Here is a 19,533-nt window from a genome sequence, read left to right on the forward strand (position 1 = left end):
GAACATTTAAAGCAGATTCCGATACAGAGTTACGAGAACGTTAATCCCAAGCTACTTATCGGGATCGACAATTTACGGTTATCCCTGCCGTTGAAGGCGAGTGAAGGAGGGATCTGGCCCCACAGCAGTGAAAACTAGACTGGGTTGGTGCGTGTATGGTCGGCAGCGAGACGGGTTTACGAAGGCATATAACTTGCACGCCTGTGAATGTACGACCAATAGCGCACTACATGACACGATGAAACAATTTTTCGCCGTTGAGCAAGCGACCATGACTCCAACAGTTACATCTTTGTCGGCGGAAGATCAACGGGCCCAGCTCCTCTTAGAGAGTACTACGAAACAAGTTGGAGATCAGTACGAAACAGGAATTCTGTTGAGGTATGACAAATTTGTTCTCCCGGACAGCTATCCTATGGCAGTATCTCGGTTAAAATGCCTGGAACGTCGAATGCAACGTAATTCAGAACTGAAAAAGAACCTGCATCGCCAAATTCAAGAATACCAATACAAGAGGTATGCGCATCTCGGTACAACGGAGGAGCTTGTCGAGGGTGACCCAGATAGAATCTGGTATCTTCCTTTGGATGCAGTTACACACGCAAAAAAGCCAGGAAAGTTTTGAATTATTTGGGATGCTGCCGCCAAATTCGAAGGTGTGTTTTTGAATAGCGTTCTGCTGAAGGGACCGGATCAATTCGCATCACTTCCGGGCATAGTTCTTCGCTTTCGACAGTATGATGTGGCTGTGAGCGCCGATATAAAGGAGATGTTTCATCAGGTACACATTCGGCAGGCCGACAAACACTCGCAGCGGTTCCTTTGGCGTTCTGATCCTTCAGCAAAACCTAACATTTACATAATGGATGTCGTCACATTCGGTGCAACATGCTCTCCAGCGTCAGCACAGTTTATAAAAAACTTAAACGCAAAGGAGCACTCCGTGCAGCATCCAGAAGCAGCGCAGCGAATTATTAACAGCCATTACGTCGTCGACTATCTGGATAGTTTCGAGAGTGAGGAAGAAGCTCATCAGGTTTCAACGGAGATTCGGCTTGTTCACCGCAATGGTGGATTCACGCTTCGAGGGTAGCGATCGAACAGCTATAGAGTACTCAGTCACCTAGAAGAAGTGCAGATCGAATCTGACAAAGATCTAAATTTGTGTGGTAGCGAACAAACCCAGCGAGTTCTAGGGATGTTATGGACACCACAGCTGGATGAGCTCCGCTTCTCCACAAAAATGAGCGAGGAAGTGCAGACATTAATAAATAGTAACGGTCGGCCAACTAAACGGCAAATATTACGTTGTGTAATGACAATGTTTGATCCCTTGGGATTATTGGCACCATTTCTGATCCACGGAAAGGTGCTTATACAAACCTGTCGTGCACAGGAGCAGACTGGGATGACAATGTGGACGATAAAACCTTTGATTTCTGGATTAAGTGGGTTTAAATGATCGAGTCCATTTCTACAATGCGCATTCCGAGATGCTACTTTCAAAAGGCAACGGCTGAAACCTATAAGGACGTTCAGCTACGTGTTTTCGTTGATGCCAGCGAAACCGCGTACGCATGTGCTGTGTATCTACGAACAATTGCCAACGGAAACCCTCAATGCGTTGTAGTGGCCGGTAAAGCGAAGGTTGCCCCCGTGAAACCTATGTATGTACCGAAGCTAGAGTTACAAGGATGCGTACTGGGGGTCTAATGAATTTTGTACAGGATTCCCTGAGTATCTCCATCACCAAACGAACACTGTGGACAGATTCCACAACTGCCCTCTCGTGGATACAAGCAGATCCACGCAACTATCGACCATACGTTGCGCACCGGGTAGGGGAAATCCTCGAATCAACGAGCATAACTGAGTGGAGGTGGGTTCCTTCTAAGTCAAACCCGGCCGATGAAGCAACCAAGTGGGGAAACGGACCATATTTCAACGATGAAAGCAGGTTCGGAGGATTGAATTTGTTGTGCCTACCAGAGGACGAGTGGTCCCATTCGGTAAAATTAACTGCCGCCACGACTGAAGAGATGCGTCCATCAATATGCCATCACGTGGTAATAGAACCTCTGATTCACTATGACCGTTTTTCCCGATGGGAAAGGCTGCTTCGAATGATGGCCTACGTGCTCCGTTTCATAAATAATATCACGTTGAATAACCCAAAACTAACTGGGCATTTGCAACAGAAGGAACTTCAAGCCGCCAGCGAAGCTATCTTTAAGCAAACACAGTACGAAACGTATACCGATGAAATAATAGTATTGAGGTATAACAGTAGCCAACCTGTCGGACAGAGGAAGCCAATTGAGAAGCAGAGCGCACTGTACCAAATGGTACCGGCGCTAAACGACAGAGGCTTGTTGCGGCAGAGCAGCCGAGCGAGAAAGGCGTTCCATCTTCCATTCGACACCCGTTTCCCTATTGTTTTGCCAAGAGACAATACTTCTTGTGGATTGGTATCATCGCTTATGTCGTCATGCAAACATGGAAACGGTATTTAATGAAATTCGGCAATGTTACATGATACCCAGACTTCTAATAAGCCGAGATTGCCAATACTGTAAAATTCGGAAGGCTCAACCGAAAATCCCTCCAATGGCCCCATTACCTCTGGCGCGAAGTCGTGGGATCGAATTCAAGGGCACCTTGATGTGTTCTGGAAGCGTTGACTATCGGAATACCTTCCAGTTATCCGCAGGCAACCGAAGGGGTTTAGCAACACACGGCCCGTTGGCGAAGGTGCACTAGTCGTAATTATCGATGAGGAGAAACGAAACGGATGGATGCGCGGACGTGTGATCGAGGCAATCAAAGACAACGAAGGGAAAGTACGCCAGGCGGTCGTACAAACTTCTAGTGGTATTCTGCGACGACCGGTATCAAAATTAGCAGTACTGGACGTAGAAGTTGAAAGTGCAGCCTTGACCACCAGCAAGACGCACCCGGAGGAGGATGTTGCGCGAATGATGAGTCGGCAACCCTGTCCGCCACTAACGATTGACTCGCCAATCTATAGAATAGCCGTCTCTAGAGAACTGTCATTAGCGAGTGACTGATGGTATGACTCAGCAAGGCTGCAACAAATTAACAAACTAAGAGTTGTAATATTTTAAATTATACTTGTATTTAATTCGATGTTAAATCAAGTTTATTCCCAACATTTTTCTAGAAATATAATTCTCTATTTACTCCTCAATCAGGACGAAATTGTAGTAGGCCGTAAGAATTTAAAAGCCACTAAATAGGAAGATGAAATTGAAATAATGATTAAAATTTACTAAATTGTATTAAAATTCCAGTTTTGAAGCGACAAATACACGGCTATCAAAAACAGTGCAACGTTCTTACTGGTCCTGAACATATGCAATGGTAAGAGATAGTGCAATCAGATATTCTACGAAGTTATACAGTATTTGAAAGGCCTCCGTGTCTCGTAGCAAAAATAGAATTTAGATTGCATAGTGGTGCTAACAGCATAACATTCATATATTATTGAGAAAGAATCTATTTTGATAGACCTTTTGAATGTTTTCTTATTTTTCCGCACAATGCACAGTAGTCCAGAATGCAAATTAAGCAGCAATTTTGAGATTTTACTAAATCTAAACAACTTAGCCTTATTAAGTCTTCGGAGATGTTTTCTAAGCTTGTTAGCCCCTTCTTTTTGTTAAAACAACAGTTAGGGTGGTTCTAATTTTACCTAGATAAAAAATAACTTTTTAATCATTCTAGCTAGCCAAACGACCATCAACGAAGTTGTAGCACGACAAATTTTGGAAAAGTTTGGTGAAGACATTTAAGCTCTATCTGTCGTATTTTTTATTTTACAGCAAATTTAAAATCGAAGGTTAGCGTGTTTTTTGGTGTTTCTTAAAAAACTGTTTTATTTAAATAATCTTTGCATTTATTGATTAAAACCGAAGTAGTATTCGGACAACTTTAAGATTGTTTCATGGCACCACATGTCTAACTATTTTCGTTGAAAAGTTATGAGCACTTGTTCACCAAAAATGGGGTTTTTGCCTTTCTCAATAGCAAAGATATGCAATCACTGTGAAAGTCGAATTTTTAACCGGGGCCCAGAGGGTCGCGTATTATATGCCATTCGGTTCAGTTCGTCGAGATCGAAAAATATCTGCATGGGTGCATTTTTTTACAATGGAGAAGACGTTTACGTCCTAACCCAGTACACGTGCTATTGGTAGGTGTCCAAGCTACCACACGGGGTGTACTGGGGGTGAGTCGGGCTCGAATGGTGACGCTGCCATTAATACCGACTAAACTCCATTGGGCTCCGCCATCGTTCCTCCCAGGAACTACCTCTCGGTATTACTTCTGGGGGGATGGCTGTACTTAATGTACTCATTCACTCTCGCTCACGCCTTCATACATCCTGTATGAGGCTTACTTGGGTGCTCTCTCTATCGCACCTTGATTCACTCTCAAACACTCTACATGAGGCTGACTTTTGTGCTCACCTTTTTCGTTCCTTGCGAGGCTGACTTGTGTGCTCACTTTTTTCATTCCTTGCTAGGCTTACTTTTGTGCTCGCCTCACCCATACCATGTGAGGCTGACTTAAATGCTCACCCTATCACCTGGTTCACTCTCGGTCGTGCCACTCTATTATACCCCTGTCGCTCCCCCTGGCATCCCATGTGGGACATTTTTCTTAGGCCCCACTTCTGACATACCATGCGAGGCTTACTTGGGGTTTTCATACCTTGTGAGGCTGACTTTTGTGCTCACCTCACCCATACCATGTGAGGCTGACTTGGATGCTCACCCTATCACCTGGTTCGCTCTCGATCGTACCACTCTATTGTACTTCTGTCACTCCCCCTGGCATCCCATGTGGGACATTTTTCTTAGGCCTAACTTCTGACATACCATGTGAGACTGACTTGGATGCTCACCCTTTCACTCCTCTGCCACGCCACGAGGCATCGATAGCTAAGTCCCAACATACTACACTACGACCCTCCCATCTTGGCATGAGGCTGTCCACTTATACGCTTATACACTCGCTCTTCTAACTCCGCTAGCGAATGACGGATCTCAATAGTAGCATGTCTGTAATAACATACGTACATGGAACTATTGAGAACCAGAGCTACAGGTCCAAAGCCCTGGTAAAGGAGGATGGTTGTGATGATCTGGGCCGAGATCACCACGTAAAGCAAGGTAGGGCATAACCCCAATTCCAAGGCGTGAAGCGACCCGTGCCGAGGGATGAGTGATCGAGGGGGTGAAAAAGATGCTCGATCGTTAACGGAGCCTGTGGGGTACCTGGGCAACCCCCACAGTAAGCGTCCCTTACCACGTTAATGCGGAGCTCTGGCGTGGCGGACATTTATTCTCGCGCGACTCGTGGGTACTTACATGGAGAACAAAAATAAAAACAACAAACAGTCGGAGGTGCCAAACCCCTTCGCTAGAGGTGGTTTGGCGAGGTCTCCCCCCCGTGGGGAGAGTAGTGGAGCGATGAGTGCTGCATCCGAAAGCACCAGTGACCCCCCAGCAGCGGTAGGCAATAGCCCTACCAATGCACCGGAGGGGCCAATATCTGCGATGCGCAAAGTAGTGAAGCAACTAGATTCTATAATCGACTTCGCTAGCGCAAAGCAGAATATAGCCAAGGAGTTGAAGTTGAGCCTCCTGGAGCTCCGGAAAGCTGTTCGTGTCGCAAGACATGAACAGCAGGCCTATGCTAAGAGGGTGGAATGTCGGGAGAGGCCCGACAGAGAAACCCAGACAGTGGCCTCCAATAGGGAGGAAAGAGAGAAGGTCGATAGAGGTTCACAGACAGTGGCCTTTACCTTCTACGGAGCAGCCACGTCGATCGGAGAGGCGACCGAGTTCCCCTCGAAGGGAAAAGGAAAGGGCAATCGCAAGACGGCATCGAACGCGAAGCGCCCTAGGAAGTCGCCAGGCGAGGGTGCCAAAACCGACACCACTCGGCGTGCAACCGTTAAGGTCGAATGCCGTTTGGGCGAGGTAAGCGAGGGCGAGAGTGACCTCGCTGTGGAGAGCGATGGTACCAGCAACCCGGCACGACCGGGGCAGGGGGGCTCAAACCCCTGGACGCTGGTCACCAAGAAAAAGCCGGCACCAAAACCGGAGGTACCGCGGCCCGCGAAGAAGGCCAAGGACAGAGGCGAAGCCTTGTGGTTGAAAACCGACAAGGACAAATACGCCGATGTCCTAAAATCGATGAAGGCGGCCGAAAGCCTCTCGGCCCTTGGGCAGGATGTGCATAGCGTAAGACGCACTAACACGAGAGAGATGCTTCTGGTGCTGAAGCGAGGCGCACAATCAAGTGCAGTATACAAGGCCTTGGCCCAAAAGGTCCTTGGTGAGGGCGCCCAAATCAGGTCGCTAGGTGCGGAAACAACTCTCCAGTGCAAGCACTTGGACGAGTTCACGACCGCAGAAGACGTCGTCGCAGCCGTCAAGGAGCACTGTGACGTCACAATCGAGCGGGCCTCTGTGCGATTGAGAGATGGACCCTCTGGCACCCAAGTAGCCTACCTCAGGCTACTGAAGGCGGATGCCAAAAAGGTAACCGAGAAAGGGAAGCTGAAGATCGGCTGGTCGGTATGCCCTATTAGTATACCCCAGCCGCCTTCAGTGGATAGGTGCTATCGGTGCCTTGAATCCGGCCACAAAGCATACGAATGCAAAGGCATAGATAGGAGCAAACTATGTCGTCGCTGCGGCGAGGAGGGACATAAAGAGCGGGGGTGCACTAAGGCATACAAGTGCCTTATCTGCACCGCTAAGAAGCAAGCCCATAAACATGCTATGGGCGGACCTTCGCGTTCCTTCGGTGAGTTAAATAAGAAGAAGCCGTGAACGTCACACAGCTAAATCTTAACCATTGTGCAGCAGCCCAACAGCTGCTGTGGCAGTCGGTCTCGGAGTCGAGGACAGATGTCGCCCTCTTATCAGACTCGTACAGCATCCCTGCCGGCAACGGCAATTGGGTGTCGGACGGGTCTGGAATGGTGGCAATCTGTACAACGGGACGGTTCCCGGTTCAAGAGGTAATACACCCCTCCGCCGAGGGTGTGGCGATTGCCAAGATCATTGGTGTGTTCTATTGCAGCTGCTACGCCCCACCAAGGTGGCCAATAGAACAGTTCAACCAGATGATCGACAGGCTCTCGTCGGACCTAGTGGGCCGGAAACCGGTAGTAATAGCGGGAGACTTTAACGCTTCGGCAGTGGTGTGGGGCAGCCGCTGTACAAATAGCAGGGGTCAAGCGCTTGCGAAACTCGATACTGTGCTAGCTAATGATGGCTCCGCTAGTACATTCCGTAGAAACGGAGTGGAGGCGTGGATTGATCTAACATTTGCCAGCCCGAGTCTGGCTCCAGGCATGGAATGGAGGGTAGACGAAGGCTACACCCATAGTGATCATTTAGCAATCCGCTTTTAGATCAACTATGGTGTGCAGCATCCGAGGGCGGGAGATCCCTGTCAGGTACGCGGGTGAAAGTCCAATCACTTCGACAGCGAAGCTTTAACCGCGGCCCTGGGACTGGAGGCCAACACTGACAGTCTAAGCGGGGATTCGCTGGTAGCTGTTCTATCACGCGCGTGCGACGCGACTATGCCGAGAAAAACACTGCCAAGAAACGGTAGATGCCCGGTATACTGGTGGAGTGCCGAGATTGCAGCTCTACGGTCAGCCTGTCTCAGAGCTAGACGTAGGATGCAAAGAGCTCGCACCGAGGATGCAAGAGAGAACCGCCGTGAAGTGTTTCGAGCTGCGAAATTGGCCCTTAACAAGGCTATTAAGAGCAGCAAGAGAGCGTGTTTCGACAACCTGTGTGAGAGTGCCAACGCGAATCCGTGGGGTGACGCCTACCGGATTGTGATGGCCAAGACCAAAGGGGGCTCCTCACTCCCAGAACGGTCTCCGGACCGGTTGGCAACGATTATCGAAGTACTCTTCCCGTCTCGAGCCACAAGCCCCTGGCCACCTGCACTACGAAACAGTGCGGGCACGGTCGAAATGGTGGCTCCAGTGACGAATGAAGAACTACTCGCAGTGGCCAAATCCCTAGCAATGAACAAAGCTCCAGGGCCGGATGGAGTTCCAAACAACGCTCTCAAGGCAGCGATCATAGCGAACCCGAACATGTTCAGGCTAGCTATGCAGAGATGCCTTGACGAGTGCCGTTTCCCCGATAGATGGACAAGCCAGAAACTGGTGCTGTTGCCGAAGCCCGGGAAGCCGCCAGGCGATCCATCGGCGTACAGACCAATCTGTCTGATAGACACGACTGGCAAACTGCTTGAGAGGATCATCCTCAACAGGCTCACCCCGTAGGCGGAAGGTACGGACGGTCTGTCAAGCAACCAGTTTGGCTTTCGGAAGGGTAAGTCCACAGTGGATGCTCTCAACGCAGTGATTAATACTGCCGAGATAGCGATCCAACGAAAAAGGCGAGGTATTCGATACTGTGCGTTAGTGACACTTGACGTGAAGAACGCATTCAACAGCGCAAGCTGGGATGCCATCGCGCTCTCGTTACACCGGCTTAGCCTACCGGTGGGTCTGTACCGGATCCTGGAAAGTTACTTCCAAAACCGCGTACTGCTATACGAGACCGATGCCGGTCAGAAAAGGGTTCCGATTACCGCCGGAGTCCCGCAGGGCTCGATCCTAGGCCCGGTGCTATGGAACCTCATGTATGACGGGGTTCTGAGACTGAAGTTCCCTCCTGGGGTCAAGATCGTCGGCTTTGCCGACGACGTAACCTTGGAGGTCTACGGGGAGTCAATTCCTGAGGTAGAACTAACCACAGAACACGCGATTAGCACGGTGGAGGAATGGATGAGCGCGAGAGGCCTGGAGCTCGCTCATCATAAGACGGAGGTAGTTATCGTCAACAACCGCAAGTCGGCACAACATGCAGTTATCCATGTGGGAGAAGTCACGATCACTTCACAGCGAAGTCTGAAGTCTCTCGGAGTCATTATAGACGACAAGCTGACCTTCGGCAGCCATGTCGACTATACGTGCAAGAGAGCGTCGACTGCTGTTGCGGCACTATCGAGAATGATGTCCAACAGCTCAAAGGTGTGCGCCAGTAGACGTAGGTTACTGGCAGGCGTTGCCGTATCTATCCTCAGGTACGGCGGCCCGTCATGGTCAAGAGCACTGAGGGTAACCAGTTACTTACAGAAACTGGAGAGCACCTACCGCGTGATGTGCCTCAGAGTGATATCTGCCTACCGCACGGTATCACACGATGCATCCTGCGTGATAGCGAGCATGATGCCAGTCGGGCTGGTCATTCGGGAAGATGAGGAGTGCTTTGAGCTACGTGGAAATAGGGGAGCCCGCGAGCGCACCAGGGTGACCTCGGTCGCCAGATGGCAGCGTGAGTGGGACAACTCCTCGAAAGGTAGGTGGACCCACCGGCTGATACCTAGCATATCGAGCTGGGTGGGAAGACCCCATGGGGAAGTTCACTTCCACCTGACACAATTCCTGTCAGGCCATGGCTGTTTCCGTCAGTACCTCCACAGGTTCGGGCACGCGGAGGTCCCAGTCTGCCCGGACTGCCTAGGTGTAGATGAAACTGCCGAACACATACTGTTCGTATGTCCTCGGTTCGACGTCGAAAGAAGAGCAATGCTTGACGTCTGTGGCTGGGACACAACTCCTGATACCCTTATTCAGCGGATGTGTCAATCGGTGGAGAAGTGGAACGCAGTCTCGGCTGCTACCACCCATATTGCCTGTAGACTACAGGTAATTTGGCGAACCGAGCAACAGACGACGGGCACGGTTAACTAGTGATTGGTTAGTTGGAGCGAAAAAAGCCGAGCGCAAAAAAGGGAGTGAATGGTCATGCTGAGGCAGGTTTGGCGCAGCGACTGGCAACCGCGTAAGGGGTAAACCCAGCCACCCCGAAGCAAGACAGAAGAGCGAGTGTTTTTTTTTACAATGGAGAAGACCTTTATGTCCTAGCCCAGTACACGTGCTATTGGTAGGGTCCAATCAACAGCACGGGGTGCACTGGGGGCGTGTCAGACTCGAATGGTGACCATCGTGTGATACCGTGCGGTAGGCAGATATCACTCTGAGGCACATCACGCAATAGGTGCTCTCCAGTTTCTGTAGGTAACTGTACCTGAGGATAGATACGGCAACGACGCTCTCTTGCATGAATATTCGACGTGGCTGCCGAAGGTCAGCTTGTCGTCTATAATGACTCCGAGAAACTTCAGACTCCGCTGTGAAGTGATCGCGACTTCTCCCACATGGATAACTGCATGTTGTGCCGACTTGCGGTTGTTGACGATAACTATCTCCGTCTTATGATGAGCGAGCTCCAGGCCTCTCGCGCTCATCCATTCCTCCACCGTGTTGATCGCGTGTTCTGCAGTTAGTTCTACCTCAGGGATTAACTCCCCGTAGACCTCCAAGGTTACGTCGTCGACAAAGCCGACGATCTTGACCCCAGGAGGGAACTTCAGTCTCAGAACCCCGTTATACATGAGGTTCCATAGCACCGGGCCTAGGATCGAGCCCTGCGGGTCTCCGGCGGTAATCGGAACCCTTTTCTGACCGGCATCGGTCTCGTATAGCAGTACGCGGTTCTGGAAGTAACTTTCCAGGATCCGGTACAGACCCACCGGTAGGCTAAGCCGGTGTAACGAGAGCGCGATGGCATCCCAGCTTGCGCTGTTGAATGCGTTCTTCACGTCAAGTGTCACTAACGCACAGTATCGAATGCCTTGCCTTTTTCGTTGGATCGCTATCTCGGTAGTCTTTATCACTGAGTTGAGAGCGCCCACTGTGGACTTACCCTTCCGAAAGCCAAACTGGTTGCTTGACAGGCCGTCTGTACCTTCTGCGTACGGGGTTAGCCTGTTGAGGATAATCCTCTCAAGCAGTTTGCCAGTCGTGTCGATCAGACAGATTGGTCTGTACCGCGATGGGTCGCCGGGCGGCTTCCCGGGCTTCGGCAACAGCATTAATTTCTGCCTTTTCCATCTATCGGGGAAACAGCACTCGTCAAGGCACCTCTGCATAGCTAGCCTGAACATGTTCGGGTTCGCTATGATCGCTGCCTTGAGAGCGCTGTTATGATCTCCATCCGGCCCTGGAGCTTTGTTCATTGCTAGGGATTTAGCCACTGCGAGTAGTTCTTCATTCGTCACCGGAGCCACCATTTCGGCCGTGCCCGCACTGTCTCGTAGTGCAGGTGGCCAGGGGCTTGTGGCTCGAAACTGGAAGAGTACTTCGATAATCGTTGGCAGTCTCACACAGGTTGTCGAAACACGCTCTCTTGTTGCTATTAATGGCCTTGTTTAGGGCTGGCCTTGTTTAGGGCCAATTTCGCAGCTCGGATCACTTCACGGCGGTTCTCTCTTGCATCCTCGGTGCGAGCTCTTTGCATCCTACGTCTAGCTCTGAGGCAGCCTGATCGTATCGAGCTGTAATCTCGGCACTCCACCAGTATACCGGGCATCTGCCGGTTCTTGGCAGGGTTTTTATCGGCATAGTGGCGTCGCACGCGCGTGATAGAACAACTACCAGCGCATCCCCGCTTAGACTGTCGGTGTTGGCCTCCAGTCCCAGGGCCGCGGTGAAAGCTTCACTGTCGAAGTGATTGGAATTCCACCCGCGTACCTGACAGGGATCTCCCGCCATCGGATGCTGCACACCATAGTTGATCCTAAAGCGGATTGCTAAATGATCGCTATGGGTGTAGCCTTCGTCTACCCTCCATTCCATGCCTGGAACCAGACTCGGGCTGGCAAATGTTACGTCAATCTACGCCTCCACCGCGTTTCTACGGAATGTACTAGCGGAGCCATTATTAGCTAGCACAGTATCGAGTTTCGCAAGCGCCTCCATTAGCGCTTGGCCCCTGCTATTTGTACAGCGGCTGCCCCACTCCACTGCCCAAGCGTTAAAGCTGCCCCACTCCACTGCCCAAGCGTTTTAACTCCGCTAGCGAATGACGGATCTCAATAGTAGCATGTCTGTAATAATATACGTACATGGAACTATTAAGAACCAGAGCTACAGGTCCAAAGCCCTGGTAAAGGAGGATGTGATGATCTGGGCCGCGGTCACCACGTAAAGCAAGATAGGTCATAACCCCAATTCCAAGGCGTGAAGCGACCCGTGCCGAGGGATGAGTGATCGAGGGGGTGAAAAAGATGCTCAATCGTTAACGGAGCCTGTGGGGTACCTGGGCAACCCCTACAGTTAACGTCCCTTACCACGTTAATGCGGAGCTCTGGCGTGGCGGACATTTATTCTCGCGCTACTCGTGGGTTCAAACATGGAGACAAACAAAAACAAACAAACAGAGGTGCCAAACCCCTTTGCTAGAGGTGGTTTGGCGAGGTCTCCCCCCCCGTGGGGAGAGTAGTAGAGCGACGAGTGCTGCATCTGATAGCACCAGTGACCCCCCAGTAGTGGTAGGAAATAGCCCTACCAACGCACTGTACGGGCCACTATCCGCGATGCGCAAAGTGGTGGAGCAGCTCGATTCAATAATCGAGTTCACTAGCGCAAAGCAAAACATAAGCAAGGAGTTAAAGCAGAGCCTCCTGGTGCTCCGGAAAACTGTTCGTGTTGCAAGACAGGAACAGCTGGCTTATGCCAAGAGGATGGAATGTCGGGAGAAGTCCGACAGAGAAACCCAGACAGTGGTCTCCAAGAGGGAGGGAAGAGAGAAGGTCGATACAGGCACTCAGACAGTGGCCTTCACCTTCTATGGAGCAGCCATGTCGCTCGAAGCGGCGGCCGAGTTCCCCTCGAAGGGAAAAGGTAAGGGCAAGGGCAATCGTAAGACGGCGCCGAACGCGAAGCACCCTAGGAAGTCGCCAGGCGAGGGTGCAAAAACCGACACCACACGGCGTGCAACCATTAAGGCCAAACGCCGTCTGGCCGAGGAAAGCGAAGGTGAGAGTGACCTCGCTGAGCAGAGCGTTGGTACCAGCAACCCGGCGCGACCGGGGCAGGGGGGCGTTAACCCCTGGACGCTGGTCCTCAGGAAGAAGCCCGCACCGACACCGGAGGTACCGCGGCCCGCGAAGAAGGCCAAGGACAGAGGCGAGGCCTTGTGGTTGAAAACCGACAAGGACAAACACGCCGACGTCCTAAAATCGATGAAGGCGGCCGAAAGCCTTTCGGCCCTTGGGCAAGATGTGCGTAGCGTGAGACGCACCAACACGGGAGAAATGCTTCTGGTGCTGAAGCGAGGCGCACAATCTAGTGCGGTGTACAAGGCCTTGGCCCAAGAGGTCCTTGGTGAAGGCGCCCAGGTCAGGTCGCTAGGGGCGGAAATGACTCTCCAGTGTAAGTATCTGGACGAGTTCACGACCGCAGAAGATGTCGCAGCCGTTAAGGAACAATGCGACGTCACAATCGAGCGGGCCTCTGTGCGATTTAAAGATGGACCCTCTGGCACCCAAGTAGCCTACCTCAGGCTACTGAAGGCGAATGCCGAAAAGGTAACCGAGAAAGGTAAGCTGAAGATCGGCTGGTCGGTATGCCCAATTAGCATACCCCAGCCGCCTTTAGTGGATAGGTGCTATCGGTGCCTTGAGTCCGGCCACAAAGCCTACGAGTGCAAGGGCATAGATAGGAGCAAACTATGTCGTCGCTGCGGCGAGGAGGGGCATAAGGAGCGGGGTTGCACTAACGCGCACAAATTTCTTATCTGCACCGCTAAGAAGCAAGCCCATAAACATGCTATGGGCAGACCTTCGTGTCCCTTCGGTGACGTAAATAAGAAGAAGCCGTGAACGTCACACAGCTAAATCTACACCATTGTGTAGCAGCCCAACAACTGCTGTGGCAGTCGGTCTCGGAGTCGAGGACAGATGTCGACCTCCTATCAGACCCGTACAACATCCCTGCCGGCAACGGCAATTGGGTGTCGGACGGGTCTGGAATGGTGGCAATCTGTACAACGGGACGGTTCCCGGTCCAAGAGGTAATACACTCCTCCGCCGAGGGTGTTGCGATTGTCAAGATCAATGGTTTGTTCTATTGCAGCTGCTAAACTCCACCAAGGTGGCCAATAGAACAGTTCAACCAGATGATCGACAGGCTCTCGTCCGACCTAGTGGACCGGAAGCCGGTAGTCATAGCGGGAGACTTTAACGCTTAGGCAGTGGTGTGGGGCAGCCGCTGTACAAATAGCAGGGGCCAAGCGCTAATGGAGGCGCTTGCGAAACTCGATACTGTGCTAGCTAATGATGGCTCCGCTAGTACATTCCGTAGAAACGGGGTGGAGGCGTGAATTGACGTAACATTTGCCAGCCCGAGTCTGGCTCCAGGCATGGAATGGAGGGTAGACGAAGGCTACACCCATAGCGATCATTTAGCAATCCGCTTTAGGATCAACTATGGTGTGCAGCATCCGAGGGCGGGAGATCCCTGTCAGGTACGCGGGTGGAAGTCCAATCACTTCGACAGCGAAGCTTTAACCGCGGCCCTGGGACTGGAGGCCAACACTGACAGTCTAAGCGGGGATGCGCTATGCCGAGAAAAACCCTGCCAAGAAACGGCAGATGCCCGGTATACTGGTGGAGTGCCGAGATTACAGCTTTAACCCACAAAAACACCATCGTCATGGTCCGGTAGATTCCACAGAAAAACCATGCGTTGGTATTTTTATGGGTTATTGAGACTATTTAATGGTGTTTCAAAGGTCGTGAAAGTCGACACGGACCATGTTCATGGTCTTTTCAAGGGTCTGTGTGGTGTTTGAACCCATGAGTATTAGTATTTGCTCGGGTATACAGCGCCTCATGCTTATTATTGGAATTACATATACGGAACGAGTCAAAGAATGCATTCGATGAGTGAACGAATTTTGAATCAGAATCAGTTTCCTGCATGTTCGCTGACGTTCGGTTCATTGCTAGTATATTTTTAACCACTCACTCACGCAGTGCGTTCGCTAGCCGTTCGGATTGCACAAACATGGAGATGGAGAGAGGATTCATCGCATTCTCTTGCGGTTCGTTGCTCCATGCTCACTATGCTGATTGTGTGCGGTTGAACCAAGGTCGAATGTCTATCAGGTGCAATCAAACGAATGAGTAAATTTTCCCATGCCTGGCCTTGAGAATTTCCTGCACACGGGCCTGCTAGGTTACAGTGTTGGCTTGAGGAAGACTGTTGATGCAATAGAGACTATTGTTATTGTTGTTGGTGTACCTGTTGTTGTTGTTGCTGGTGTCAGCATTTTGTTTCCAAACGGTAGCTGGGAAGTTTCGGCTCTAACTATATATATATATATATATATATATATATATATATATATATATATATATATATATATATATATATATATATATATATATATATATATATATATATATATATATATATATATATATATATATATATATATATATATATATATATATATATATATATATATATATATATATATATATATATATATATATATATATATATATATATATATATATATATATATATATATATATATATATATATATATATATATATATATATATATATATATATATATATATATATATATATATATATATATATATATATATATATATATATATATATATATATATATATATATATGTTTGTGTGTATAAATATTAATCTACTCAAAATAAGCTAAAAAATTTCAAGATTTGCTTTGCTTTATTTGTAGAAAGCATACATATTTCGGTATTTAGTAAAAAAAATCGGCACACTTTTGGGCGAGAGTTCAAACATTGTGTTATTTCGTTCACTACAATTAAAGCTAGTAACATTTATTCCTGCTTCTTCAATGATATTAAAAGGTTAATCGAAGTTACAACAAAAGCAAGTAATAAGCGAAAATCGTCGTATCCTTAGAGAGTAGTGAAGCTAAGCTAACAGCAAATTTGAAAGCGTTAATTTATTAAATAAAAACTTTTTCTGTTCATATTATTGACTATAAGTAAGTCAAACTTTTTCTTTTTATGTTGCGCCGACATATAATTTGCAAGGGACTTGAAGGCGAATTTTTTTTAATACAAATAAGTACCGACAGCGTAGTACTAAGTCGCTTCAACTTGTCCGAGCATGCCGCAGACTCAGGTGACTCGCATTTAATAAATGCTAAAAACTCCTGTGGTAGAAGATAAAGGGTTAAGTCGTCGCAATACTCTAAGCTTGCCCGTAAACTTTCTCCCTTCATTTACTTGCTCCCCCTTGCGTACTACGGCTCTTAATTTTTAAGAAATCTTCACACCTTCAAGTCTCTTACTAATTGAATGTCGTTACAACATAATAAGTAGTAACTCAATAAAATGCTGCCTTATATGTCGCAGCTAGTTCAACTGCGAAGAATGTTTCGTTTGATTTTGTGTTAGTACATATAATTCAGTATAAGATGTCTGCGAATCGCTCTTTAAATGTTAAAATTAGATAAAAAACTGCATATAGCTATTGGCACATTTCGATAACTTTGATGTTAATTTTCTATTTTAAAATATTTTTCACCACTTTCGTAAATATTTTTCACCACCCATCAGCATTAGATCTGCGGTTCGTTTTTATGGTTTCAACATATTTAGGAACAACTTGTGGTTTTTTTCCGATATGAGATTCGATCTGAAAAATGTAATCAGGTATGTAGATCTTTGTAAAGAGATAACAGTTTGCAAATAAATTTACCATCACATTTCGTTCACGCTGACTCAACTGTGGGCTTACGTTAAACGTGGACGAGTAATTATCAGGAGCAATCCACTGTTCTGTAAATTCACTAGCAGACCTAACAAGACTTGGCTGGCTAGAAGAATGTTGCATCGATCGATGCTCGTAATCTTCGTAGTATTGCCTTGCAGAGTAAGAGCTTCCTTCGGAATAATTCTCCGGGTATCTAGGTTTAGCAAAGTCAACCATTACCTCTGTCAAAGAACGGTAGTCAACATTATTTGAGCTATATGAAGAGCGGGAAGTTTTTCTGGAGCGAGGTTTTGAACTGTTGTAAATATCTCTATTCTGCCTTGTCACAACAATGGGTTCTTGTGTAATTGTTCGAACAGATGATCTTCCATCGCTATCGTATTCATATAAAGTCGGCAGTGAGCTTCTGCGAGACCGCGTATCCCATGTTTCGCGTTTCTTTTTTTTCGTTTTCCTAAATTCAGTGTCATCTGGAGGAGCTAGTATGCGCATTATAATTTCCCAAGATTGAGGCTCGAACAGTTTCTCATAACGGGCATCGGTACGAATTCTTTCAAAGTCTTCTCGAACGACGGCTTCGGTCAGCATAGTTCTGTAAATATAAATGGTTTGTATTATTATACAATCATATGAGAAATGGATATTGAATAAAAAAACGTTTTTAATCCACCTAACAGTGTGATGAGACATTTCTTATAACTCTTATCACTCTCTTCGGATATTATATCGTTTGAGAACATTTAGAACTTGATGTTTCGCGATGTTTTTGATAACACATACTACATGTGATAGTGGCAGGACTCAGAGAATCGCTCAAATCAGCATAGGACAACATCAGTGCTAGAAATCTCAAACCAAATCAATGGGAAAGCGAAAAAATGGCCCATAAAATAGACATACCAACGAATTATTGTTAATGCTCTGTTAATAAAATATCTATATTGTGGTGGGAAAACTGAATTTTCCTAAAGGGGTTATATATTGTACTGAGCCAAAAAATCGATTTTTTTTTTGTTGAATCGATTTGAAGTTTATACTTTACTCAAATTTCCAACGCGACTGAGAACTAAGAAATCAACGCTTTTTCTTGAAAAGGGCGATACTAGCAGTGATACCATTCAAAAAAAATCAACAGTGAATATTTCCAGACTTGGTTTTATTTCCTATTTAAGAACTATTGTGTTTTTTACATCCTAGATTGCATGATTCAGTGATCGAAACCCAAAACTTCATAAAGTATTTGAAATTATTAAATTAAAATTTGTTTTTGCTATTGAAATTGACAAAATGATAGTATCGCCCCTTTGGCGATTGTTTATTTTTTCGGTCTCACCTATCAGCATTGAAGTATCGCGGGCGAAACTTTAAATAAACAAACAAAAATACAGTTTCGCCCGTTGTATTTTATGCTGTAGTTTAAGAAAGCAATATCGTAGAATCAAAATTTTTAGGTTAGTTTGTTGCGTTTCAAAGCCCTCATTCGCATGTATGAAAAAAGCCCTATGTTTACATTTGTAAGTATCGCCCTTTTCACAAAAAAAGCGTTGAAATGAAATCGCAGCTCCTTATATCACGCTATCTCTGAAGTGCATGCGTGCCTAGTTTCAAATTTTACTTCGACATCGACTTTTTCTAAAGGCGACTTCCGACTTTATATTATCGCTAATCCTAATGCCAAAGAACAAATAAAAGCCTCACGAAAACGAACCGTTTGGGAAAATCATCATCATTACTGGAATTTTCATTTTCACGAAACTTTTCAATAACCTTCCGTCACTTGCGTTAATGCACTGGGTGCACAGTGCTCTGAAAATCTAGCGAAATCGTTTTAGGGCAACAGCGGGTCTGTAAAGAATACTAAAAATTAATTTCTATTCCATAATTTTCAGTTCAGCAATTCGAGAGATCGTGCTCACCGCAAGCCATGAAAAATAGACTACGTTGTGAAGCGATGGTCACTATTTATTAAAAAATCACGGTTAAATAAAAATAAAACTATTAAAAAAATTCAAATAGTTTATAATTTTCACAAACTTATTAGGAAAAATTGTTTAATAAGCTTTCGTAATATTGTGTAGGAAAAATCTAAAAATTTCAGTATTTTCTCTATCTGCAACATATAAACCCCTAAGTATACCAATTAATTGGTATACGAATTGGAATAGGTTCGCCAAATTTTGGAAGAAGTCTATAAAATAACCCCTTGAAAACTACCTAAAAATTGTTGTAGTTCGATGCAATAAAAAAATCTCCAAAAATGAAATGTACCTATTAATGTGAAACACAGTGAATAATACATACAATAAAGACCCATTTTTATCAATCTCATGGTGCATTTTAGGCTGACAAAATGGGGACATTGACTAAATCGGGCAATTTTTTTCTTTATAATAAACTGAATCTGTTAAAATATTCTTCTCGTCCCTTGATGTAGTCTGATAACTATTTCTGATTATGATGAACTTTTTATTTTCGCATATTTCGCATATCTTCATGATATGGAAAACATGCTCAAGAAAGGATTTACTCGAATTCAGTCTTGTTCGTCTGCTAAAGCCCATCAAACATATGTTCATATTTGGCTGATAAAATCGGGGTTTCAATGTGTTATAATAGATATTCAGCATTCGAAGAAGTTTCTTGTGAACGAGTGTAGAACGACTTTGTTTCTACTTACTTGAAGTCAGCGGCGTAGCCAGAAATTCGGTTTGGTGGGAGTTTGGTGAAAATCGATCATACTGTCCAAACGCAATAATTCCGAAACCGAAATTTTTGAAGTTTTAAAATCATGCAGAATTAATTTTTCAGAAAATACTAACAGA

At 46.8% G+C, this 19,533-nt stretch overlaps 1 protein-coding gene across 3 annotated transcripts in view; it reads right to left on the reverse strand.

The window, feature by feature from the left end:
- Positions 1-15,675: 15,675 nt before the first annotated feature.
- Positions 15,676-19,533, reverse strand: part of LOC131683153 (uncharacterized) — a 529,082-nt gene continuing 525,224 nt past the window's right edge. For all 3 annotated transcript variants that reach the window (XM_058964983.1, XM_058964984.1, XM_058964982.1), the window contains exons 8-9: positions 16,697-17,303; positions 15,676-16,633 (exon numbers count right to left, since the gene is read on the reverse strand). In XM_058964983.1, coding sequence (XP_058820966.1) covers positions 16,541-16,633; positions 16,697-17,303 — 700 coding nt within the window. In that variant the 3' untranslated portion in view covers positions 15,676-16,540. The remainder of the gene's footprint in view (positions 16,634-16,696; positions 17,304-19,533) is intronic.

This window comes from Topomyia yanbarensis, chromosome 2, assembly GCF_030247195.1.
Source record: "Topomyia yanbarensis strain Yona2022 chromosome 2, ASM3024719v1, whole genome shotgun sequence".
NCBI classification, from domain to species: Eukaryota; Metazoa; Arthropoda; class Insecta; order Diptera; family Culicidae; genus Topomyia; species Topomyia yanbarensis.